General features: G+C 52.9%; 2 protein-coding genes and 1 long non-coding RNA gene across 3 annotated transcripts in view; 1 reads left to right on the top strand and 2 right to left on the bottom strand.

The window, feature by feature from the left end:
* Positions 1–234: 234 nt before the first annotated feature.
* ODAD1 (outer dynein arm docking complex subunit 1) lies at positions 235–22,487 on the bottom strand. Its single transcript, XM_025849908.2, has 15 exons — positions 22,287–22,487; positions 21,841–21,933; positions 20,529–20,628; positions 20,178–20,367; positions 10,687–10,809; positions 10,215–10,328; positions 7,954–8,021; positions 5,366–5,553; positions 5,091–5,225; positions 4,255–4,337; positions 3,975–4,143; positions 1,942–2,105; positions 1,737–1,840; positions 1,378–1,456; positions 235–1,304 (listed from the first exon to the last, which is right to left on the bottom strand). Exons 2-15 carry the CDS (start codon positions 21,908–21,910, stop codon positions 774–776), a joined length of 2,118 nt encoding a protein of 705 aa, XP_025705693.1. The 5' UTR covers positions 21,911–21,933; positions 22,287–22,487; the 3' UTR covers positions 235–773.
* On the bottom strand, positions 15,473–20,170 carry LOC141371432 (uncharacterized). Its single transcript, XR_012376388.1, has 2 exons — positions 19,680–20,170; positions 15,473–16,132 (listed from the first exon to the last, which is right to left on the bottom strand). It is a non-coding gene; the product is annotated as an uncharacterized lncRNA (long non-coding RNA).
* A 3,428-nt stretch (positions 22,488–25,915) lies between the features above and the next one.
* The window catches only part of EMP3 (epithelial membrane protein 3 (MAM blood group)), a 4,128-nt gene continuing 3,793 nt past the window's right edge, over positions 25,916–26,250 (top strand). Inside the window, exon 1 of the mRNA XM_025849916.2 lies at positions 25,916–26,052. The gene's annotated coding sequence lies outside the window, so the exon portion shown is untranslated. The remainder of the gene's footprint in view (positions 26,053–26,250) is intronic.

The following is a 26,250-nucleotide window of genomic DNA, read 5'->3' as shown; positions in this document are numbered from 1 at the left end:
GCCCGGCATCGGTCTCCCTGTGCATCGGGGAGTCTGCTTGAAGATTCTCTGTCCCTCCCCCTACTCGCTCTCTCTTTCTCTGTCTCTCTAAAATAAATAAATGAATCTTAAATGAATGCATGCATGAATGAATGCATGAATGGGCATAGGGACAAGGTCATACATTTCCGGGCTGGAGGTAAAGAGCCACATCTCAAGCTTGCTCGCACATACACACTTGTAACTAGGCTGGGGTCAAACTCGGGCTCTGACCTTTATTTCCTCTGGTCACAGCTCATGCTGACCCTGACATCATTGCTCCAATTCTTCCCCCGCTGCTCAGTACTGGGGGCTCCTGGGGAGGGTGAGGAAGGAGGAGCTACAGAGACAGGGACATGAGGTACAAGGAGAGCCTGGAAGACAGATGCAGGAGAGGGGATTAGAGGTGAGGAAGCAGAAACAGGAGGTGGTCGGGTGGGGGACAGCCAGAGGGGTTAGGGCAGAGCTGGGGAGAGAGCTGCAAACCCAGTACAGAGACACGCCGAACGGGAAGCCGGGAGAACAGGAAGTTGGGAGACAGGAAGGGAAAGGAGGGTTGGGAACAGAAAGGGACCAGTCCACAGAGCTGAGGACACAGCGAGGAGTGGGTGGAAACAGACGGGGACAAGGTGCAGGGCAGGTGCAGGGCAGGCTGCAGACAAATGTGGCGCAAGAGAGACATGGAGAGTCACAGGGAAACCTCGAGGCAGAAACGCCGAGAAGGCTAGCAAGGAGACACGGGCAGGGTGGGCGCCCTAGTCTTTGCTGGTGGTGGAGCCCCTGTCGGTGCTGGAGATGGGGCCAGGGCTCGAGACTTGGCCTCTGCTGGACCCGAGGCCTCCACTCGATTCTGACCCCATGCCTCCGCTCTCCGCACCTGCATGGGTTTCGTGGACGCCGCTGGACCCCACGTAGCCAGTGGACCCCAGGTAGCTACTAGAGCTGGGGGTCCTGAAGGTCACACGGCCCCCCGTTGAGCCCCGGCTGGAACCGAAGGTCACGTGGCCTGTGCTGGAGCCAGGATCACCAAAGGTGACATGGCCAACATTGGAACCGGCGGCACGGCCTCCACTGGACACCAGGATGCCACTCGTCCTCTGGCTCAGGATGGACCCGGGGATGATACTGGGGCTCCTGGTGATCACCGAGGGTGAGCCGGAGGTGACCCTCTGGGTGCTGGAGAGGCTGGGGACTCTCGGGGTGTTATCGACCTTCTTCATGGCCTCAGCCAGTTCCTTCAGCTGCTGCTCCCGAGCCAACTCCCGAGCCAACTCCCGAGCCTCCAGCTGTGGGGAAGGCGAGTTAGATCCCAGGGTAGGGCGAGGTCCTGCCCCGAACCCGGCAGGTTCCCATCCTCACCAGCTTTGTCACTTGGCTCCGCAGCTCTTCCTCACTCATTGGAGCGTCATCTTTGGCCTCAAAGCCTGGAGTATCCTCCCTAAAGTGGGGGGAAGGCAGGAAGGGAGGACACTTGTAGCCACAAAAGGCCAATGGCCCCTCATCGTTATACCCAGAGGCCGTTAGCCAAGCTCTGCCCAGCCTGGGTGCCCTCTGCCTTTCTGGTCTCCCTGGGGCCAGTTCAGTTCTCTGGAGCGCCGATTCCTCCTGGTCTCCCCCAAAGCACCCACGAGTGCCCCCAAACCCTCCCTCCCATTCACCGTCCCTCTGCCCCCATGGAATCGCTTTCCCCTGCTCCTCCTTCCTGCCCTGTGCCTCACTGGTTCTCCGGGAGCTGAGGCGGGGCCATCTTCTTTGGAAGATCCTCAGGGCTCTGGCCCAGAACCAGGAGGGCAGTGTTAACCCAGCTCGGGGAGCTGTAGTTCTAGAGGGTGGACAAACCAGCGGTCAGCTCACCCCCAAGGCTCCGGCTTCCAAGATTCGGGCTCCCTGTCCCCGCCCCCCCAGAGCCCCCTGCATCTGCACCTGAAAATCTAGGTAGGCCTGCACGGACAGGAGCTCGACCAGCCGCTTCTCGATGAGGCCCAGGAAGAGGCCAACGTCCCGGTCTCGCATGTGGGTCTTGACCCCCAGGAGGTCCTTGACGATGGTGTTGTCACACTGGGCCCTGGTGAAGAGCTGCTGGATGCCTGAGGTTTGGGGCGGGGGGGACAGGCTGTCACAGACTCAGCTCCCGCTGGGAGGCCCGCCCTCTCCTGCCCTCAAGTCTCCGCTCGCTGCCCCCTCAGCCAGCCAGGCAGCAGGAAAGCGTGGCTGTGGGCCTGGCCACGGGGCTCGGAACCACAGAAGGCAGAAGGTGAGGGAGGGCAATGGGAAAGCCGGTAAAGGCATCGCCAACTTTCAAGGCCTTCTTCACGCAGCTCCTTCAGAAACACCCGACTTCCATCCCACCCAGCGACCCCACACTGCCCCCCCCCCCCCCCCCCCCCCACCCCCCCCACGCAGCACCCCCACGGGTGCTGCATGGGAGAGGTCGGAGGACAGCCATGTGCCACTAAGGCTGCCTTCTTCGTTTTTTTTTAATATTGGCCTCCACTTGCACCCGACTGAATTAGCCGTGGCCCTCGGCTGCCCGCCCTGCCACTGTCATGACCCACCCTCGGCTCTCACAGTTGGCCCGTGGGTGGCCCACTTGTATCTGGTTATTGTTTCAGGGGAACTGGCTATTGTGAGTGACATTAGAAGGCACCCGTGACCTTGACACAAATCTGCAGCCCAGGCACTGCATCTCCACCGCTTGTCCCCGAGCTGCCTCCGCCTGAGCTCCCGACTCCTATATGGTTTCCTCCTGGGGTCCCTCCCTGAACATCCCCCCACAGGGCTCAACCGGGCTCCGGGTCATCCCCAAACCCACTCCTTCTCCCAAGTACCCCTGCCAGGCCAGACCCTGTGCGACCCCCTCCAATCGCCCCCCCGGCCCATCCGTCCGGACCCTCTGGGTCCGGTCCCTTCCTCTCCATCATCCTTCTCTTCCTCCCCCCAGCTTCCCTCCCACGGCCTCTCCTGCTCACAGCCCTCCCATGGCTCCCCAGTGCTCCAGCCTGGCACCTCTTCACAATCTGCCACCTCACAACCTCGCACCCCTTCTCCACACAAAGAGCCTACATTCCTACAAGTATCTCCAGGCCTTGACCCCACCTGCTAGGAGTACCCCCTACCCCCAACTTCTCAGTTAAATATTCATCCTTCAAAATCAGCCTCAAGCATCACCGCTTCCAGGAAGCCAGCAGCCACTCAGCATTGCCAGTTTCAGCAAGCGGCAGGTGCAGGGGCTCAGGGCGCCAGCACTCAGGAGGACCCCGCCTCCGGCTTGGTGCTCTGCAGTCCCGTCTTGTTTAACAAAGGGCCCTACCTTCCCATTCTGTACTGGGCCCAGCCAATTCCGGCAGAGTTGAGGCTCCCACGGTGCCTGAGGGTCCTCCGTGCTAGGCCCTGGGATGGTTGTGAGTACCCAGGGTCCCTGCTGGTCTTCTCCCACCCCTGCTCTCGGGGCCCTCCTCACTTAACACCAGGCATGGCGCAGCGGTCATGGTCATGGTCACGGTCATGGGGTCATGGTCATGGTCAGGTCAGAAAAGGAGGATCTTCCTGGACCTGAGCTCTTACTGTGTGTGACACGAGGTGGCTCCTCGGCTTGCTCGCCAGCACCACGGCCACCTTCTTAGCTTCCCGTCGGTGAGCCCATCCGATTCTCACGACAACCCACCAAGTACACACTGCCATCCCGTTGCCAGGGGGGCTCAGGCCCAGGAAACCACACACCAAGATTCCCAAATAATGGAGCTGGCTTCAAACCCAGGGCAGCCTGACTCTTGAGCACTCTACACTGGATGGACGGCGGGCAGGACGGCGGGATGGACGGCAGGATGGATACGGGATGGACAGACAAGCCAGCGCACAAAGACGCTGGGGAATGTCTGCCCTTGCCGGCCCCGGGCTAGGCCCTCCGGGTGGCTCACCGCATCCTTCCACATGAAAAAGCTGGGCCAGGCGCTCACCCGCCTTGAGCTTCTCCAGCTGCCCCCGAAGGTCCTGGAAGCTGGCCTCGACCCGGACGGCCTCGGCGTGCACCTCGTCCGCGCGCTGCTGCAAGTCCCTCCGCTGCTGCTCTTGCTGCGCGCGCACGTCATCCTCGCTGGTGCGCGTGCTCGCCAAGGTCTCCTGCATCTGTGGGGTGGGGAAGGCGCCCATTGCCGGGGGCAGCTCGGGGAGTGGGGCGGCCGCGCGCAGAGGAGATGGGGCAGCGGGGAGCGGAGCGGGGAGGGGAGCCTCACGCGCCTCCTTGATCTCCATCTGCAGATGCTCCAGCTCCGAGTTCTGCTCGTTGATGAAGGTGAACTCCGCGAAGTTGCGCTCCTCCACTGGAGAGAGGCGGGAGAGGCGGGTCCGGAGAGCCGGAGACAGACGGACACACGGGACAGGGAAGGACAGATGTCGAGAAAGACAACGCAGACACATGCCCGCAGAGGCAAAGAGAGACGGAGAGGGAGAGGCACAGAAAGCCAGGGGGAACACAGAGGAAATCGGAGCAAGTCAGAGTAAGAGAAACAGACGGCGGCAAAGTCAAGAGAGACCCAGAAATACTGCGAGACTCAGAGACCCAGAGGAAGAGAGAAGAGAGGGCGAGAAAACAGCAGAGGTGGGGAGAGAGCCCAGGATCCGGGAGAGGACAGCAACAAGTACCCGGAGGCAAAGACACAGAGCTTGAGGGAAGATCTGGAGAGAGACCGGGAGGCCCGTAATGGGGGGGTGGGGGGCAGGGACACAGACACACCCAGAAACAAACGGACATAAAGACACACGGAGGGGACTGAGAGATGCAGGCCAGAGGGAGACACACACACAACAGAAGGAAGGGCTCAGAAGGCCTGAGACGGGGAGGGAGAGAGACTGGGGACAGGGCGAGAGGTGCAGAGGCTGGGCGGCCGAAGAGTTGGCGAGGAGGGCGCGCCTGACGCCCCGAGTCTCCAGCCCAGGTGCCGGAGTCCCCAGGGCCCCCCAGGAGGCCCTCAGTGACTGGGACGGAGCTCAGCCTGCGCCTGATGGGGGCGGGGTGTGGGGGTCCCGCGCCTGGACCTCCTCCCTCCGCCCCGCCGGCGCGGCCCCGTACTCACTCTCCAGGTACTTCTCCACCAGTAGGTCCGGGTCGCTTTCCCCGGTCAGCTGGGACAGTTTGTTCATGGCGTCCTCACAGCGCATCACCAGCTTCTCCTGGGAGGTCTTCCGGAGGCCCTCGGCCACCTCGCGGGCTGGGGGAGGAGGGGCACTGAGGTGCTGCCAGGGGCGCAGCAGGACCTGGGCGGGCTGAGCGAAGACCGCGTGCGCCCCGGCCGCTCCGCCCCGGGAGACCCCGAGCCCCGCGGGTGGGGCGGCCCGGCCCCGGCCTCACAGCGTTTCTCGCGCTTCTCGACCACCACGGGGTCCGGCAGCCGATCGCTGTTCTTGAGCTTGAGGAAGCGGTGCAGCTGCTCCAGGTGCGCGATCTGCCGCTCCAGGGTCTGCACCTCCGAGTCGTTCTGGGCCACCTCCTTCTCCGCCCTCTCCCGCAGCAAGCCTATCTTGCTCTTTGCCTCCTCCCTGGGGTGGGATGGGATGGGGAAGTGAGCCCAGGGGTCAGGGAGCCTGGGGGATCGGGGTCAGCCTGGGGTCCCAGGGTGGGGCAGAATCAGGTTGCAGTTTCCCCGAGGTCACAAAAGGCAGAAAACTTTCCAGGTTCCTAGAGGTGAGTCAGGTTGGGGTGGGGGGTTCAATCGGGGGCCTGGGGGGTGTGCTGGGCCATGGAAGGGACTGATGGGGCATTGCTGCAGGACACTCACAGGGGCATCCGGGAAGCCTTGGCATGAGCGCGTGAGCAATGGAACAGGAGGCGGGATGGTGAGGAGGGTACAGTCAGAGATTATACTCAGGCCCTGAAGGGCTAGACCCAGGTGATAAGGTAATGGTGCTGGAGTTTGGGGGTCGTGTGGTTGGAAATATAAGAGGCTTGAACCCTTCAGGGCCTCATGTTGGACAGATGGATGACATCACCAGCACTGACGTGCACACCCTTTTGAGGTATCAGGGACGCTCTAGAAGCCTCCATCCCTGAGCCCCTTCGGGCGGGCCCGTCGGGAAATGTGGCTTTTAAGCTTTTGAACACAGCGCGGTGCACTGTAAATTCCGAGGGTCCCAAAACTACTTCCCAGGTCACAGGGTCAAAGGTCAGAGGGTCATTATGTCGGGAGACTAGCAGGCCAGTGTCCTCAGGTCCCTGCCCATGGACCATTCTAGTTCCCACCTTCACACCTTTGCCTCCACCCAGAGCACCAGCTTCTTGCTCTGTTCAGATTCCTTTAAGACCTATATGCACATCAGTCCTCAGCGGGAAGCCTCTTCTGGTGCCCACGAGTCCCAGCCCCAGTGACACCTCCAGGTGCTGGTGGCTGCCCTTCAGGGATTAGGACGCACAGCTCTTTCTGTGCCTTGGGCTCCATGCCAACCGAGAGGCAGGGAAGAGGGGCCCCGACTTGCTGAGAGCTAGGCCCTGCCATTATTACGGTCATGTCACAGTGGAGGAAACAGGCTCAGAGAGGGGATGCGACCCGCCCCTGGTCATCCAACAAGGAAGCGCTGGAGACCCTGGCTGGTCTGATCGGGAGTGCTGGCGGGCTAGCTGCCCAGGGCCTTCTAGCTGAGACCACCCTGTCCTTGTACCCAGCTGCACCGCCCACCGCCATCGGCGGAGGCTCCCACCACATGTGGCACTTGGCAGAAGAGAGGAGCCGGGCCACTCGGATTCTCTCTCTCAGAAACCGAATTGGGAAGGGCTACGAATGGAAGAGCAGGGAGCTGCAGCTAGAAGGACGCGCGGAGAGAAGCCACAGAAGGTCGTGTTCTGAAGGTCGATTTCCCTGGAAGCCATGCACGAACAGAAGCCGTGAGACGCAGTAGGGCCTCTGAAGGGGTCATGGTGGACCAAAGGCAAGAAACTGCAGAGTCAGCCCCAAGAAGGAAGGAAATACTGATCTGGGCTACAACATGGGTGAACCCCAAAACTGCTACATTCAGCGAAGGAAGCCAGACACCAAGTCACTCGCTGCCATGAGATGCCAGGAACAGGGAAGTCGGTAGACACAGGAAGGAAACCAGTGATTTCCAGGGAACTGCGGAAGACAGAGTGACTGCATTATTGGGTACCGGCTTCCTTTTGGGGTGATGGGAGCATTTTGGACCCAGAAGCGAGTGTCCTCAATGCCACTGAACTGTACATTTCAACGGGGTGAATTTTGTTATGTGTGTCTTAGCAAAGAAAGAAGAGGAAAAAGAAAAGAAAAGAAAAGAAAAATCACAGCAACCATGAGGTAGATTTGGACGATCACAGATGTCCTGAGGAATCATGCGCCACGAGTAAGCAGAAGTCTGGAGGTGGAAAGAAGGTACCGAGCAGGTCAGCTAGGCCACAGGAAACCGCTGGGAGCAAGAGAATAGGGCAGAAGCTCAGAAAGGAGCAGAGCTGGAGCGAGAGAGAGCACGGAGCTCCTGCCAGCCCCGGACAGAGACGGGGCCAACACGCACAACAGCCTGGGCTTCTGGATTCCACACACAGGACTCCGCCCGCAGGTGGCCCAATAGGATCTCTGTCCCTTTCAGCCAATACTGATAAGTAACAATCTAATTACCCTCAGGCCCCGATGCTTCCCCAGCCCCTGGCCCCTGCCACCTGAGGGGCTGCATGCACCATCTTGATTCATTCTCTCCACACCCCATGTGCTATGTGCTATCAACAGACTGGGGTCAAAGAGGTTAATCCATACACTCAACGAGTGGGGCCTTGCCGGAGGAACTGGGAAGTCAGTGGAGGAGGGAAAGGGGCACCTCATAAAAAAAATAAATAACAGGTTATGACAGTCTATTTCTAGAGTTCTGACCCCTCCTGCCAAAGCCTTAGGGCAAGGTGCGTACTGCCTGAGCTCAGTGCGTCCCCAGGAGGGTCCTTACCTGACGGTGTAGGCGGCTGCCGAGGAGACCATTAGGGAACTGACCATGTGTCGCAGAAGCTCGATTTCCTGCGAGAGAACAAAACCAATGTCCTTCCTACAGCTCCTCACTGCAGGGCTTTCCCTTAGGCCCAACAGCTCCCCTACAAGAAGGGGGGGACTCCTGCGCCATCCAGATGTGTGGACTTCCCTCATTAGTGGCCGTGGGGGAAAGGGATCTTAAAGGGGTACCGAGTACAGGGAATGCCAAACTGATGAGCTGGAACGCCAGCTTAGAGGGCTTATCCCGGCGGAACCCTCAGCCCAGAACATTCTGAAGAGCACCAACCTAACTTTGTGGTCTGGTTCAGCAATTTGCCTGAATTTCATAATGGTGACCACATGAACCTGTTTTCTAGTTCCAAAGAAATGTCTTTGCAGTATTATGGGTAAAAAGGGTTCTTTTCGGGAGAAAGAAGGGAGGAAATTACATATGTATTTACACACAAATATAACCTGTATATATACATATATGCACACATATAAAGTGTGTTACACATCCAGTCATTCATATACATATGTATATGAACACACACACACACGTGTGCACACACACACACAAGGAACGAACTGGAGGAGATGGAGAGGAAATGGTGTTTCTCTGGAATACCTTTTGGAGTAGTTTTGGTTTGGGAACCCCTCTTTAAGGTTTACATATGCAGGGGACGCCTGGGTGGCTCAGTCGGTGAAGAGTCTGTCTTCTAGCTCAGGTCATGATCCCGGGATCCCGGGATCGAGTCCCCGAGTTGCGGGGGGGGGGGGCCGCCCCAGCGGGGGGCGCCTCTTCTCCCTCTTCCCCTGCCCCCCCCCCTCGTTCTCTCTCTCTCTCTCTCTCTCTCACTCTCAATAAATAATCTTAAAAAAAAAAAACCCAAGAATCAAGGGCACATCAAAAGCACATAGAAGCCAGCTTGAAGGGCTCCCACTAGCTCCCACTAACTTGTCTCCCTTCTCTGGGAACAGGTTGAACATCATAATGAATGATGATGGCCATGGAGCAAAGTAAGAATCCATGAATGCTTATTGATAACACACAAGTACACGGGGAAAAATGAGAAGCTTTCCTGAAGTAAAACGCCTCTTACAACGTTCCTCTCATAGGAGGGAAGAGAGAGGTAGATAAAGGATTGCCATTCAGCAGCCGTTATGACGGTAACCATCATCCGGGCAAGAACCGTTAATGGACACCCAAACAACCGAGTGGAAAGGGGCCAGGGAACAGGATATTTACGTGGTCTCCGAGGAGCTCCACTTACTCCTCACAAAGGGAAAATTCCACTGGAGACGCATGGCTGACCAAGGGACCAACATCGACATCACCAGTTAAGGGACCAACTTCCATCCTGTGCCTCCTACATAACGCGCACCCAGGACACAACATCACCTCTGAGATATTCTGCCCAAAATGCGCAGCACGAATCTCATCGTGAAGAAAATCAGACAGACCCATGTTGAGGGGCTTTGGTACAACAGAGCTGGCTTTGGACTGGCATTTTGGACTGGCTTCCAAAATGCCAAAGTCATGACGACAAAGCAGGGCTGAGGGATGGTTCCAAAAACAGAGCCTTGGACAACCAGATGCAGTGTGGGACCCTGGCTGGGAGCCTGGAGCAGGAAAATCAAATTAGCTATAAAGGACGTCATTGGGACCATCGGAGAACTTTAGACAGGGACTATTTAGAATTGTAATAACATTGAAATTCCTGACTTGGATAACTGCCCTGTGTTTCTGCAAGAAAATGGTCTTACACTTAGGACATACTCACTGAAATTCTTAGGGGCATAATGGCTGCCATGTGCTCTCAAATAGTTCAGCAATCATAACAATAAATTATTTTCAGTAAAAATAATAATTAGAGAGTGTGTGTGTGCAAATACGGCAAATGATCAATCTTGGTGAAGGCTAGAGTTCTTTGTACTATTCTTCCAGGGAAGGGAAGGTGGAGGAGAAAGGGAAGGGTTCTCGTGGGACAGCAAAGGTTACAGAGATACCCACAGAATATACATGGTTTTGCTGGCTCATTGATTGCCCTGGCTGATGATATTCAAAATGACATCTCTGGCTTCTGCAAGTCTGAACGAGGCTGCTTTCCTTTGTTAGAGGCATCTGACTCCGGCTGATTCCATACTTGAGGCCACAGTGTTGGGGCTGGTAGGGTAACTCTTGAATCCTCTCCTCTACCCCGGCTGGGCCAAGGGGTCCTGGGTTTTAGGGCCACTGACCTTCTGCAGCTTGCGGTCCACGTTCAGGTAGCGGCTCCTCTCAATGCGCAGGAGATCCAGTTCCTCCCTCAGCACCGCATTCCGCACCAGCTGGATGTTAAAGCGACGCGTGACCTGGTGGGGGGTGAGGGGTGTACAAAAGTCCATCTGAGGCCTGGCCTGCCTCCCTCTTCCACACTCAGCCAAGGAGTGGACACTTGTCAGAGGTGGAGCCCGTTCCCAATTTGGGGACCCTGAGAGCATTGCCCCAACCACCCTAAGGACCCAGGCCATCAGCCTCCCTCCTTTCCTTGGGAACCCTCCATCCATCCAGGATTGGGTCTCTTGATCCTTCTCTGGGAGCGCAGTGATTCAGAGCGCCTGCTTCCCTCCAGGAATCTGGTCCATCATTTCTGGAACTTGACCCCGTGCTCAGTTTTCCCCCCAATGCCCAGAGATCAGGTCTGGAAAGAGCCAAGAGGATGATTCTCACCCTGTCCAACTGGTCTTCTAGGATCTTGATCCTTTGCTGGATCTTGACTTTCTGATCCAGGATGAGTCCTGGGGCCCTGACATCCTTACTATGGGCAAAGATCCGGGTCTCCCACTCCTGGATCTGGATGAAAGAGGTGGATAACCTATTTGTTGGTTGAATGTGGGAGAGACTGAGGCACCAAGAGAGGGTGAGTGGCTGAGTGTAGCTGCCATCTGCCATCCTTGTGGCCCCAGCCATCTGTTCTAATGATGCCCTTCTTCTTCTGCCTCTTCTGCTAACGATGCCCAACCTTCCGTGTGGTTCTGGCTTCCAAACACAGCAAGGCACCTTGCCAGCCACATGACCCAGGTCCCAACAATCACGGTGATTGTCTTAGGGATGGACCGGTTGACTGACCCGAGCTGAGCCAGCCTGAATCCCTTCCCCGTATTTTGGGGGAAATGCATGAGCTGGATGGATGGGACTCTGGGACTTGTGCTGTCATAGTCCCCAGCACACGGGCTTCCTGGGAGGATGAGGCCAGTAGACAAAGTGGAGACGAGACTGAGAGATGGTGAGAATGAGCTCGGGCTTTAGAATCCCTGGGTCTTGTTATGCGTGAAACCACTTCCAACCTGTCCTCATTTCTGTGTTCATCTTTATTTGGGGGCATGCCATCTCTCCAAATAAACTGGAAGCTCCACAAGGGCAGATTTTTGTCTTTTTTGACAAAACCTACAGAGTAGGTTCTCAAGAAAACATGCAGATTAAATGAATACATGAATTGCTTAAGACTGCGTTTCCCGGGGCGCCTGGGTGGCTCAGTTGGTTAAGTGTCCCACTCTTGATCTCAGCTCCGGTCTTGGTGTCAGGGTCGTGAGTCCTGTCCACCCCCCACACCCCTGCCACCGCAAATTCTTATGTTTAAGTGCTAACCCCAGTACCTCAGAATGTGGCCTTATTTGCAGACAGGGTCTTTACAGAGATAATCAAGTTAAGGTGAGGTCATTAGGGTGGACTCTGATCCAATATGACCAGTGTCCTTGGGCAAAGGGGAGATTTGGACACAGGTAGGCATACAGGGAGAACGCCACCCTGCCAGCACTTTTGTCTTGGACTCCCAGGCTCCAAAACTGTGGGACAATAAATTCCTGTCATTTCAGCCACCCAAAGTTTGTGGTACTTAGTTACAGCATCCCCCAGAAAACTAATACATGCACCCAGGCACCCCAGAGCATCACTGCAAACTCAAAGGGAGCACCACGGGGATATTAAGTCTTGAGGGAGAAACACCGACGTGGGTCAGATACTGCATGAGCTACAAGCTCAAGGCAGGTCACAGGTTCAACACAAGGCAGCACCATGTTCCTTTCAATGAGTCACATCTTTGTGAAACTGCGTTTTTAGCCATTGCTGTCATAAAAAAACAAATATCCAAAAGCGTACAAGGAATCTCTCTGTATTACTTTTTCCAATTGCATGTGAAGCTACAATTATCCCAGTAAAAATTTTTTTTAAAGATTTTATTTATTTATTTGAGAGAGAGAGAATGAGAGATAGAGAGCACGAGAGGGAAGAGGGTCAGAGGGAGAAGCAGACTCCCCGCTGAGCTGGGAGCCCGATGTGGGACTCGATCCCGGGACTCCAGGATCATGACCCGAGCCGAAGGCAGTCGCTCAACCAACTGAGCCACCCAGGTGCCCAATGATGATGATCCAGTAAAATTTTCAATTAAAAAAGAGGAAAGAAAGAAAAGCAAGTACCGCACAGAAATCAGCATGGAGTCAGAGTGGTAAGTCCAATCTGACTCCAAGACCGAAAGGCACAAACATCCCACAGGTAAGTAATTGTGGTTTTGGATAATGAAATACAGTTTTTTTTTTCTATTTGATATACATATATATATATTCCCCGCCCCCCAAATGGTCTCTAGGTTGTTAGGATGAAAACACTGGTTTATTTCAAGTAGATCTGTTGGCAGAACAAGACTGGACCCCGGAACAGCTCTTGAAAGCTAGCTGATTGTTCCATTTTCAGGAATTATCTGAGTTAAATTATTGGTAGCTTGGAATTAACCACTGTATTCGTTTTTCTCTTTCTGCAAAACAAATTACCCCAAACTTGGTGGCTTAAAACAATACCCATCTATGATCTCGAAGTTTCCATGGGTCAGGAGTCCAGCACAGCTCAGCTGGATCCTTTGCACGGGGTCTCCCAGAGCTGCAGGGCTGCGGTCTCATCTTGGACTCATTGCGTGGTCCCCTGCCAGGTGGCCCTTTCCGTGGCATGGCAGCTTGTATCTTCACGGCCAGCCAGAGAGCACCTCTCTTCAGTCTACTAAGGGCCAGTCTAACAGAGCACACCTAATGAAGGGAGTAACATCCCCTGACATGTGCTGTATTTTGTGGGCCAGAAGCAAGTCACAGGTTCTGCCGCCACTGAAGGGGTGGGTAGTACACAGGGTCACCTTGGGATAGGTTTACTACAGCCAAGACCAGAGTACAGGTTTCCCCATTATCTGAAAGTAGAGCATTCCTATGAGACCCTTCATAAGCCAAACAGGCATAAAGTGAAGAAGGAATTACCATTAATTTATATGGAAAAAATGTATAGCATTCCCCTAGCCCAAAAATAACCTCTCTTAGGCTTTTCTGATGCCTTAGGACACACCTTGCTGACAGATGCACAAAATAAACCGAGATAAAGCACAGATGCTCACAGACAGTGCAAAACTCTAGCAGCTGGATGCTAGACATGCTGAGTGTGGTCCCCAGGAAGGAGGTTGGGGTGGGGCAGGGGTGGGGGAACACTCTCACTGCATTCCTTCTGGAAGCTCCAGGGGAGAATTCATTCCATTGGAATGAATTCCAATTTCTAGAAGCTGGATTCCTTGGTTTATGTATTCCTTAGCTCGTGGCCACTCCAACCTCTGCTTCTCTTCTTCACATCTTCCTTCTCCATCATCACATCATCTTCTCTGATTCTGACACTCCTAGCTCTCCCCTATAAGGACCCTTGTGATGATATTGGGCCCACCAGGACAATCCAGGGTAACCTCCCCATCTTCAAATCCTTAACCACATCTGCAGAGTCTCTTTTGCCCTGTAAAGTAACATACTCAAGGGTTCCTGAGATTACAGTGTGGACATCTTGGTGGGGGTGGGGGGACCATCATTCTGTCTCCCATACTTCAAGTGAAATTCATTTTTTTTACTTAATAGTTTTATCACCCATGTATGTACCCCTAAGCAAAAGTTTAGTTTGGCCTGATTTTGAGTTTTATGTAAATGAAATCATGCTACTGTATGTTTTATGTCTTGCTTCCCTCCTTGTGGCTGTTATTGTGTTTCATTCATTTTTCATCACTGTATACTATTTCATGATAGAAATACACCACAATTTATTTATTCATTCAAATACTGATGGACATTTGGGTTTCTTCCAGTTTGGAGCTGGCTAATGTGACTAATGCTTCTTTCAACATTCCTTTACAAGAATCCTGGTTCCAGGGCATGTGCTCAGAAGTGCACTTGCTGGGTGGGAGGAAGAGTTAACAACAGATCTAAACCTGGTTTCTATCAGAAGGTGACTTTGGCTTACTCTCTTCCAACAGGGTGTTTCCATGGAAACATACTGGGCTAAGGTAAATACGGAATGCCAGCTCCGTTCCCAGGCCAACAGTGTTTATTATAAAAATGACCCCTGATTGGTGAGCTACATTGGACTAGAAGGACTGAGAGTGGGCTCATGGATCTCTAGAGCCTACATGACCAGCACTAAACAGAAACCTGGTTTCTCTGTGGGGTATTCTTTTTTTAAGTTGTCTTCACACCCAACGAGGGGCTTGAACTCACGACCCTGAGATTAAGACCTGAGATCAACAGCCGGATGCTCAACTGACTGAGCTACCCAGGTACCCTTGTGGGGTATTTCTTATAATTGAGTATGCTCCTGGTGGCGGCTTTGACTTAGACCCTATCCTCATGAGCTGTTGGAGAAGTGGCTCCTCTTGCATATGAAGCCTCCTTATTCCAGAGTGGGCAACATCCAGCTGCTCATGCGGTATCTCCCAACTGGAGGTGCTTGCTGAGCAGCAGTCCCTGGATGCTCAGGGAAGGTGTGTTTGATGCTGTCATGCCAAGATGCTGTTGTTTCCTGCCCTCCATCATCCTACAAAGTGAACCTGGTACCAAGTTATATAGCCTATTGCATCCTGTGAGCGTGAATGTCAGGTGGAACTCAAGACTGCTTCTGATGACCATGCCAAGTGGGGGTGACCCCGAATCACAGGGTATATCTATCTGTAAATTTAATTGATAATGGGGGAAAAAAAACTTTTCCAAATACCTGTGACAATTTATACCCTCAATGGTAGTTCATTAGGAGTTCCCACTTGCTCCTTCTCTCCCCAACACTTGGTATTTGGGGACACTAATTTTTGAACATTTGGTGAGTGTTTAATGGACTCTCATTGTGATTTTCATTTGCCCCTCTCTGATTACTAATGAGTGATGAGTAATTCTGACATTTATTAGACATCTGAATTTCTTATTTTGTGATGTGTCAGCTCAAATCCTTTGACTATTTTTTAAAATTGGGCTGACTCAGGCACCTGGGTGGCTCAGTCGGTTAAGCGTCTGCCTTCATCTCAGGTCATGATCCCAGGGGCCTGGGGTAGACTCCCGCATCAGGCTCCCTGCTCCACAGGGAATCTGCTTCTCCCTCTGCCCCTCCCCCCACTCATTCTCTCTCTTTCTCTCTCAAATAAATAAAATATTTTATTTTTTATTTTTTAAATAAAATCTTTTTTTTAAGATTTTATTTATTTATTTGAGAGGGAGAGAATGAGAGATAGAGAGCACGAGAGGAAAGAGGGTCAGAGGGAGAAGCAGACTCCCTGCTGAGCAGGGAACCCGATGCGGGACTCGATCCTGGGACTCCAGGATCATGACCTGAGCTGAAGGCAGTCGCTTAACCAACTGAGCCACCCAGGCGCCCTAAATAAAATCTTTAAAAAAAAATAAGTAAATAAATACAATCGGGCTGACTCTTCAATAATTTGTAGGAGTTCCTTCTATGTTCTTGATACTAGTCCTTTGTCAGCTACATGTGTTGCAAATAACTTTCCATTCCGTGACTTTGCACACTCTTTTAACAGAATATTAACCTTAAAGTCCTGGGAAGCGACAATCTTTTCCTTTAGAAGTAGAGATTTCTATAACTTATTTAAGAAATCCTTCCCCACCTTCACACATTTAGATCTCTGGTCCGTCTGGAATTAGTTTTGGGGGTACAAGGTGAGGTAAGGGTCTGGTTTCATCTTACAATATGAATATCCAATTTTCACAGCACCACCATTAGAGTCCTCTTTTTCCATTTCTTGAAGTCATACGTCAAGTGTCCACATGTGCACTGGTCTCTTTCAGGGCTCTCTCTTCTGTCCCATTGATCCATTTGATTAGCTCTGCATCAATTACAAGAATTTTATAATAAATCTTGATAAATGATAAAGCAAGTCCTTTCACATTGTTCTTCTTTTAAGTCAGTCTAAGTCATCTTGTCCATTGCACTTCCATATAAGCCTTAGAATCTGCTTGTCAATTCCATCCATTTAAAAAAAAAAAAACTTTCGGGTGCCTGGGTGGCTCAGTTGGTTAAGCGACTGCCTTTGGCTCAGGTCATGATCCTGGAGTCCCGGGATCGAGTCCCACATCGGGCTCCCTGCTCAGTAGGGAGTCTGCTTCTCCCTCTGACCTTCCTCCCTCTCATGCTCTCTCTCTACCATTCTCTCTCTCTCTCAATAAATAAATAAAAATCTTAAAAAATAAAAATAAATAAATAAATAAATAAATAAATAAATAAACTTTCAGTACTTTGGTTGGGATTACATTGAATCTATAAATCAATTTGGAGATCTGACTTTCTATGACACTAACTCTTCCAAGCTATGGATAGATCTCTACATTTATTAAGCTCTTCTTTACTATCCCTCAATAAAATATTACAATTTACTCCATAGAGGTCCTGCACACTTTTGTTAGATTTCTTCATAGGTACTTCTTTTTGGCTATTATAAATGTGTATTTTCTTTTTTTATTTTATAATAGTTATTGCTAATACAGGGCAATATCATTAACTTTGCATATTAATTCTGTATCCAGCCACATTGTTAAAATACCTATTAATTACAATAAGTTGATGTTAAATTCTTCTGGATCTTCCATGTACACAAATACATCATCTACAAACAATGACAATTTCATTTCTTCCTCTCCAATGTTTACATTTTTTTTTCCTTTTCCTGGCCATACGGCACCAGATAGAACCTCTAGTACAATGTTAAATACAAAGGGGTACTAACTGACATCCTTATATTGTTACTGATCTCGAAGATAATCTTTCTCATGTTTTGTTATCAAATATGATAGTTTCTGTAGATGGCTTATAGTTGCCCTTTGCCAAATTCAGGAAATTTCCTTTTATTTCTGTTTTCCTAAAAGTTTTTAGCATGAATGGATGCTGAATGTTATCAAATACTTTTTTTTATTTCTACATAGACCGGTGCTATAAACAGGTACAAGTCCAAGGATCATCTGTCATCAGTCTCTGATGTGATAGGCTCAGAAAATGAGAGTAAGCATTTAAGCAAGCATCAGAAATGGTGTTTTGGGGTGCTGCTGAATGTATGTGTCAAGTCACATAAGGCACAAGCCTTATAAAAGTAGCAGTCAGGGGGCGCCTGGGTGGCTCAGTCGTTAAGCGTCTGCCTTCCACTCAGGTCATGGTCCCAGGGTCCTGGGATCGAGCCCCACCATCAGGTTCCCTGCTCAGCGGGAAGCCTGCTTCTCCCTTTCCCTTTGCCCCTGCCTGTGTTCCCTCTCTCGCTGTCATTCTCTCTGTCAAATAAATAAATAAAATCTTTAAAAAAAAAGATTTGATTTTTTTAAGCAATCTCTACACACCCAACGTGGGGCTCGAACCCACAACCCGAGATCGAGTCACACACTCCACCGACTGAGCCAGTCAGGCGCCCCATCTTCTGAAACTCTTATTAGACATATATTTAACTCCACTGTATCTGCAATGTCTCTCTCTTTTTTTAAAGATTTTATTTATTTATTTATTTGTCAGAGAGAGAGAGAGGCAGGCAGAGAGAGATGCAGGCTCGCTGCTGAGCAGGGAGCCTGATGCGGGGCTCGATCCCAGGACCCCAAGATCACGACCTGAGCTGAAGGCAGATGCTTAACCGACTGAGCCACCCCGGCATCCCTCTGCAATGTCTCTTAACCACCCTCCCGTATTTCTATCTTTTTGTCTCTCTGTGGTGGATTCTAGATGATTTATTCTGAATAAATTCCTTCTTCAGCTTTGATTTGGCTTATTTTCTGTCACTCCAGTAGAGTGTAAACTACATTACAGCAGGGTCCTTGTCTGTTTGGCTCACTGCCGCGTCCTCAACCCCCAGAACAGGGCCCAGCATTCAGCGGGCACTCCAATAAATATTTGTTTGATGAATGAATGCCACCAGATGACTACGTCTTATCTTGACCTTACAGGGAACTTCGCAGAGCTGTACTCTAGAGAGCCCATCCCCCATCGGATCTACAGTTCTCCATAATCAAGGTTGTTAGGGCAAAGCAAACCACGGAGTCAAGATAATAAAATCATCCTGTTTGGGCCTGACTGATGAGTTTCCGTGAAAGACTGAGGAAAACCAATTCAAGCGGCCAACACCCACGAAGCCACCGCACTACCATGAAATAGCCAAAAGTGTGGCATGTATCGATCGGAATTCAGCTTCCAAAAGGCAGCTCGGGGGCTACTGAGAGCTGAACAAACTGATTGAAAGTCAAATGTAAGGAAACTATGTGATAGGGGCGCCTAGGTGGCGCAGTTGGTTAAGCGACCGACTCTTGGTTTCAGTTCAGGTCCTGATCTCGGGGGGCCTGATCTCTGGGTCCTGAGATCGAGCCCCGCGTCAGGCTCCCTGCTCAGTGCGGAGTCTGCTTAAGTTTCTCTCTCCCCCTCCCTCTGCCAGCACCCCCCCTGATGTTCTCTCTCTCTCTAAAAAATAATCTTTAAAAAAAAAAAAACAACAACTATGTGGTAGATAGAATAATGCCCAGCCCCCAACCCTCGCTGCTATGTGCACATCCTAATCCCTGAAACTTGTGAATATATGACCTGAATGGCAAAAAGGACCTTGCAAATGTGATGAAGTTAAGGATTTTGAGATGGGGAGATTCTCCTGAATTACCTGGGTGGGCCCAGTGTAATCACAAAGGTCCTTACGAGTGAAAGAAGGGGGCAGGAGGGTCTGAATCAGAGAAGGAAGAGGTGGGAGGGATACACATGAGACCCAGCTGCCCACTGCTGGCCTTGCAGACAAGGAAAGGAGCCATGAACCAAGAAATGCAGGCAACTTCTAGAAGCTGGAGAAGTCAGAAAACAGACTCTCCTCTGAAGCCTTCAGAAGGAATGCAGCCCTGCTAACACCCTGACTTTAGCCCAGTGAAACCAATTTTGGACTCCCGTCCTCCGCCACTGTAAGATAATTCATTTGTATTATTTTTCTTAAGATTTTATTTATTTATTTGAGAGAGAGCATGCGCACATGAGCGAGGGGGGAGAGGCAGAGGGAGAGAGAGAGAGAGAGAGAAAAGATCTCAAGCAGACTCCATGCTGAGCGCAGAGCGTGACCCACGGCTCGATCTCCTCTATCTTACAACCCTGAGATCGTGACCTGAGCCGAAATCAAGTCGGTTGCTTAACCGACTGAGCCACCCAGGCGCCCCTAGTTTGTATGATATTTTAAGCCACCAGGTTTGTGGTAATTTGTTACAGCAAAAATAGGAAAGTGATACGGATCGCCAAGATAAGTAACCTTCAAAGTCCTGTTCGTGATCCAACAGTGTGCAAGAAATCCTTTGGTCTAGGCAAGAAACTTTTTAAAATTAAGACTAGACTAGAAAATCGCAGAATGAATCCCACCTAGAAAAAATCAGTATTACCTGGTGAAACTTTTCTTTGAGATGTGTGTGTGTAGGTTTATATCCACATGTGTATGAACTGCCTGGGCAGGTCATGGTCACAAAAACCTGCAAGAACACTGACCTACAAAAGTCACATTGTTGCCAAGGTCAAGGGATTGGAAACCTATGTAGACTCCACTGCATTACCAACATCCTCTTTTTGCCGATGAAGAAACTAGGGCCCAGAGAGGTAAAGACTTGCCCTCAGTCACACAGCTCTGATCAGCGGGGCCAGGATTCTAATGCAGGCTTTGCTGACTCCAGGAGGTGAACCTTTCCCCTTTAACCACACCAGCCCCCTTTTGGGATGTGTGGGACAGTGCTAAGCAAGAAACACCCATATTCCCTCTAGAGCCTGAACATAACTCTCCGAGGATGCTTTCCATAAGCCCATTTTTCAGACAAGGAAGCTAAGGCTCAAAGCAGTTCTGATACCTGCCCCAAGTGGGATCCACAGAGTCTGATCTCAGAACCCACCTGCTTGTCCAGGGCTCTGGTCTGCTCCTGTAGCTCCTTGACCTCGGCCTGTACCTGGAGCCGGCACTTGAGCAGCTGGCCCATGTTCTCCAGCCTCTCATTATCCCGTAGCCGCTTGATCTGGCTCTGGGCGACGCTGATCTGCACCTTAAGTTTATCTCGCAACCCCTCCAAGCGCTGGATCTCCTCGCTGCCCAGGCAGGGAGGGGGAGAGCAAGCCAGCAAGCGGCAGAGCTCAGAATCACTAAAGGCCAGACTCGGGGCTGGCCCTCCCCCCTTGGAGCCAGGAGCCGGACCCCCAGGCCCCCGAAGAGCCCCCTCCCCAGCTCCGGGACCAGGTAGTGGGCTCACAGTTGCTTGTTGATGCGCTGGTGGACTTCCTTGCTGTAAGCGCGCCTCTCCCCCTCCATCACTTTGCATTGCCGCTGTAGTCTGCTCAGCTCCCAATCCACTGAGGGCAGGACCAGCCAAGGGGCTCAGGAGGAACCCAGGAGGCCCCAGACCCTTCCTCTCCAGGACCTAGGAATTCTGGCTCCCTCAGGGTCCCACAAATTGCACCTGAAGTGCAGACGCAGTCCCCGCCAGCCCTCTGGCTCTGTATCTTGGCTCCTATACGCCTTCCAACTCCTGTACCCCAAGATGACCTCGGGATTTTTCCCATCACTCCTGCCCCAGGTTTGGGCACACACTTTCCTACTAGAGGGCGCTCCTGGCAGGCCTCCTGGTCCCCAGGGACCGGCCACATAGGATCTGGAACTTGGGAAAGGTGAGGATAGGTGCCAAGAACTGGGGACAGCATTCCAACTCCCTCCCCTACTTCAGCCCCCATCACCCAGCAGTCCTCGGTCCCATCCTCCTCCTTCCTCAGCTCATCCTCTAGTCTCAGGCTTCCTTCTGTCCTGCCTGGACCATCACCCCAGCCTCCTCCCCAACCTCTCGGCCTTCCCTCACAGCCTCAGCGGGTCTTTCTACACCCAGAGCTGACCCTGCCCCTCCCCTGCTCACAGGCCTCCCTTGGAGCTCCAGGGCCCCCAGGACAATGTCCCAGCTCCTCAGCCTGGTGTTCAAGGCCCCATACGATCTGACCCTACCCACCTCTTGAGTCTGGTCCACTAGCTCCCCGCCCCCCACGGCCCAGTGGCTCTCAACCAGAGACTCTGCCCCGTACAGAGAGCTGGCAATGTCTGGAGACATTTTTGATTGTCACGATGTGGGGATGGGGCAGGGGAAGGTGCTCATGGCATGTAATGGCTAGAGGTCAGGGATGCTGCTAAGCATCCTACAATGCCCAGGACAGCCCCCATGACTAAACATGATCTGATCCCAAGTGCCAACAGTGTGGAGGCTAAGAAACCCAATTCTAGCCACATGCTGTTCTCTCTGCTGAAACACTTGTCCCTGCCTGCTCCCACTGGGAATTCCTGGGAGGAGTTCCAAGCCCCACTCAAACTTCTCCTCCTGCAGGAAGTCTTCCCTGACTGCCCCACTCCCCAGGCTTGGCCTATCCCTCTTGCCCTGCTCCACCTCCATTCCCACGCATGTGCGTTCCTCGCTAGAGGGCTCTCCTGGAAGGTCTCCCTGTCCTCGGTGTGCTGCAGCACGGTACCTGGAACTTGGGGAACTGAGGAAAAGAATGAGTGAAAAAAGCAAGACTATGAATTACCCATTCCTTCCAGGAAGGCCTCACTTCCATCCTCCGAGCGGGTGCTCCCTGCAGAGTGTCCCAACGGCATCTTGGCCAAAGCGGGAGGGGCTCCTGTAGGGGTGACACAGGACCCCTTTAGACAGCAAGCAGGAGAGGGCCGGAAGGAAGGTGGGGATGAACCGCGAGGGACTAGGAATTGGAAGGTGACCCCCGAATCAGCTCTGGCCTCTCTTTGAGTCTCAATTCCTCCAATGGGTTGGAGGGGGACACCTCTCAGGCCTCTCTCCACACCCCTCCTGACCTCCCACCTCTCATATTTTCTGTCTTGTGTTTCCACTCTGACTCGCGAGCGGGGGACAGGCCCCCTAAACTCTCAGTATTTCTGAGGCGTGGCTGTTTGTGGAGGGAGACACGAAGGAGGGGAAAACCCCGGCCGGCTGTGGGGAGCGAGGCCCGGTCCCTACCTGCTGGAGTGCTTGACCTGTCCTTGGTCCTCCAAACTCACTGTTGTGGCCTGGTTACTGGGGAGATAAAGGGCCAATGAGGCCTGACGACAGCGGCCGGGGTGGGACCGAGGCCTCCAGCAGGCGCCGCGGGAGGGGAGGCTGGGGAGGAGGGCCCGGGGCAGTCCGAAGACCAGAGGAAACCTCGGGGGCTGGGTACAGACGGACTGGGGGCGCCGGGAGCCCTGCGAGGGGCGGGGCTGGGAGAGCTTGCGGGGGCGGAGCTCTGAGCCTCGCGACGGACGGGGTGGGAGGGGCCTGTGAGAAGAGGGAGTGGGTGTGCCTTGAGGGGCGGGGCTTCAGCGCTTGAGAGGGCCCTGAGACCTGTAAGGAGCATGGTACCTGTGGAAGGAGGGGCTGCGGGGACTAGAGAGGGACCCAGCACCAGTATCCGTAAAGGGCGGGGCTGCGGGCCTTACGAGGGGTGGGGCAATGGGGGGGGCTGTCGAGGGGAGGGGCACGGGTACCTGCAAACGCCGGAGCTTCACGGACCTGCGAGGGGCGTGGGTAGAAGGCCCCTGGAGGGGCCTGGTGGGAGGGCGCTGGAAGGAGGTCTGGAAGACGCTAACGGGGAGCGAGGGGCTGTGAGGGGCGGGCTGTATGTTTTCGGGAGGGAGAGGCAGGAGCTGAAAGACCCTATGGAGCCAGGACTGGGAGAGAAACGTCTGGAAGGCTTTGGAGCTAGGCCGAGGTCCTTCGGGACGAGGCCCGAGAGACGTGTGTCTTAAGTTAAGACCACGTTATTTTGAAGATTCATTAGGAAGACCGTGCCGATGCCAGGAGTTGTGAGAGGGAGGAGAGCTCACCACCAACTCGGGGGGGGGGGGGTCCCCGCAGTGACTCACTACGCATGCGCGGCCAACGGCCTCCTGCGAAGCCTCTTGCAGGCTGGGTCCGCGTACTGAGAGGCGGAAGCGGGCGGGGCCGCGAGCTCTTCGTGCCGCCCCCGCCTGGCCACGCCCCCTCGCTCCGCAGGGCACGCCTTCTCGGCGGCAGGCTACTACTGCCCACGTGGGCCTCCCCGGAGCGGGCGGGCAGTGGGCGCAGCTCCCTGCAGGCTGGGTGTGCCTGAAGCCTGTGGTTTCCTGTGGGAGGAAGCAGCCCGCGGGCGCTCAGCTCGGCTCTTAGCGTTGGAGGCCCAGGAGGGGGAGATCCCGTTACCGCCCTCGGGCTCCCTGATTCTCCCCCTTCCGCAGGGTCCTAGCTTGAGGGAACTCCTACCACGCCCCGCCCCCCCCCCACCGCCGCCACATTCCCAGGGTACCCAAATTTGGCTCTGATTCCACTCAGGGAAGTTGATTTAGAGTCCTAGCCTCCTGTTTTCTATCTCCCCTCATTCACATTTCCATCTCCCTAGCCCCTGGTTTCCAGACTCCTTCCAGGGCCAGGTCTGGTCCGCTTTGCCTACACTCCATGAAAAGCACATGACCCTCCAGCCTCTAATTTTTCCTTCAGTGACCCAGACTTTCTAACTTCCTTGGGGTTCTGAATTCAGACGTCCCCAGTCTCTGTCCCCAGGGACCCTAATTTTGTACTCCTAACTCTAGCCTCGGGGCCCAGTGGACCCAAGAATTTTCCCCTTCCCCAAATCCTAGAGACCTTGAACTAGAGTCCCCCCATACTAAATCCATTCAGGGCCCCGGTGGTGGGTATAACAAGCACATACTATGTACTGGACACTACCCTATGATGTATTTACTATTATTATCCTTATTTCACAGATAAACTGAGGCATAGAGAGGTTATTAGTAACTTGTCCAAAATCACAGCGAATGAGTACAGCAGCTTGGATTTGAATCCAGTCCATATGCCTCTGTAGACTGCTGTACCGGTACCCAATTTCTGGATCTCCTGAGTACCTGCCTAGTCACTGAACTGCCTATCCCTCACCCCTCCAGGGAGCTGAGATGACCAACACTCTCCTTCCCCCTAGCTCTGGCCCCATCAAGATAACCAGACATCCCATCCTCCAGTTTCCTTCCCTTGCAAGAACCTAGGGATTAGGATTTCAGTCCTCCAACTCTCAATTCCATATCAGGACCCCAGACACCTGGTCCCCTGTCCCTCACTTTTTTTTTTTTAAGATTTTATTTATTTATTCATGAGAGACACACAGAGAGAGAAGCAGCCTCCCAAGGAGCAGGGAGCCCGATGTGGGACTCCATCCCAGGACCCTGGGATCATGACCTGAGCCGAAGGCAGACGCTTAACCGTCTGAGCCACCCAGGCGCCCTGTCCCTCACTTTTTACCAGCACCCAAACCTTCCAAGAGACCCATATATAGTAATCACATTCCACCCTGATTCAATAACTCAACAATAAGTACAATAAGTAATAATAATAATAGTAATAATGATAGTGAACACAAAGTCCCTGGTACTGCACTTCTGTTTAAAACCCTCCAGTGGCTTCTCACTGCCTGTAGAATAAAATCCAAACTCCTCCGGTAGTCTTCAAGGGCCCTCTTTGATTTCCCTTCCTACCACTCCCTCCAGCTCCCTCTATTCCAGCCACACTGGTCCTTCTGTGTGCTTTCCAAACAACCTGAGCTTGTTCTTGTGAGCCTCCAGCCTCGCATTTCCTCTTCCTCCAGCACTGAAATGACTCCTGTCCTCAGGGCTCAGCTCAGATGTCACCTCCCCACAGAGCCCTTGTCTGATCACCTTGTTTAAAGTAGCTTCCTCTCACACGTCTTTATCACCTCCACTCTATTTTATTTCCTGCAAAGCACTTAGCGACCCGTCTGAAATTTATCAACTTCACTGGTAGGTTTTCTCTTTATGGTCTGTCTGCCCCTCCTAGGAAAGTGAGCTCCATGATAACAGCAGGCGTCTGTTTTCTTTATTACGACCTCCCGTTTCATAATAGATGTTCAATAAATGTTTGATGAAGAAAGGAATGAACGTGTGGCTGCGTCAGTGTACCGGTATTACCGTATTCATTTTTTTAAAGATTTTATTTATTTATATGACAGAGAGAGAGAAAGAGCACACAAGCAGGGGGAACAGCAGTGGGAGAGGGAGAAGCAGGCTCTCCGCTGAGCAGGGAGCCCGATGCGGGGCTCGATCCCAGGACCCTGGGATCATGACCTGAGCCGAAGGCAGATGCTTAGCCGACTGAGCCACCCAGGCGCCCTACCTTATTCATTTAGAGTTAAGTATCTGAATTAGGACTACCACTATTAGTATATTGTCAATGTTATTAGTATTACTGTACCCATGTCACAGATGAGGAAAACGAGGCTCAGAGAGTTGAAATAATCAGTAGAGGCAGGAAATAATGGCACTGGCATCAACTTCCACCCCCTGTCCCTTTCCAGAATTTCACGTGTTCCCATTTTCCATCCCCTGACCCCCCACTGTGGGGCTATCTCCGCCCCCCCACCCCAGCTCTCAACCCACTCAACGCAGCAGGAATCTGGTCTGCTCCCCCAGACCCCCGTTCCTCAAAGGATCCAGTTCTAAGCCCCGTCAGGGAAAGCTGACATCCAGCCCCAGGACAAGACCCAGTCTGGAGGCCTGAGAATCGGGCCCTCCCTCTCCTCAATGCTTGCCCCACCCTGACTTCCTGGGCTTCAAGGACTTCTCATCTCAACGCTGGGAGGGAGCCCCAGAAGATGCCTGTCTGGGGGCAGTGGGTGGGAGCCCAGAGAAAGAGGAACCCAAGTGCCTAGTCCCTCCCTCTGGCGCAGATCTCAGCTGGGTGCGGTGGGAGTGGGTATAAAAGGGTCAGTATATATTGAGAGGAGCAGAGAGAAAAACCAGGGGAGAGAGAAGAGAGAGAAAGAAGGAGGTATAGGCAGTGAGGACTGGAGAGAGAGGGAAGAAAGGAGGGAGAGAGAGAGAGAGAGAGAAAGAGTTCCCGATTGGAGGGGAGAAGGAGGGAGAGAGCCAGAGGGGAGAGCGAGGGAGGGAGGGAGGGAGGG

Source organism: Callorhinus ursinus, unplaced genomic scaffold, assembly GCF_003265705.2.
Source record: "Callorhinus ursinus isolate GAN/ISIS: 27379988/994484 unplaced genomic scaffold, GSC_fseal_2.0 scaffold71, whole genome shotgun sequence".
Classification (NCBI taxonomy): Eukaryota; Metazoa; Chordata; class Mammalia; order Carnivora; family Otariidae; genus Callorhinus; species Callorhinus ursinus.
This window is presented reverse-complemented; position numbering and strand designations above follow the sequence as displayed.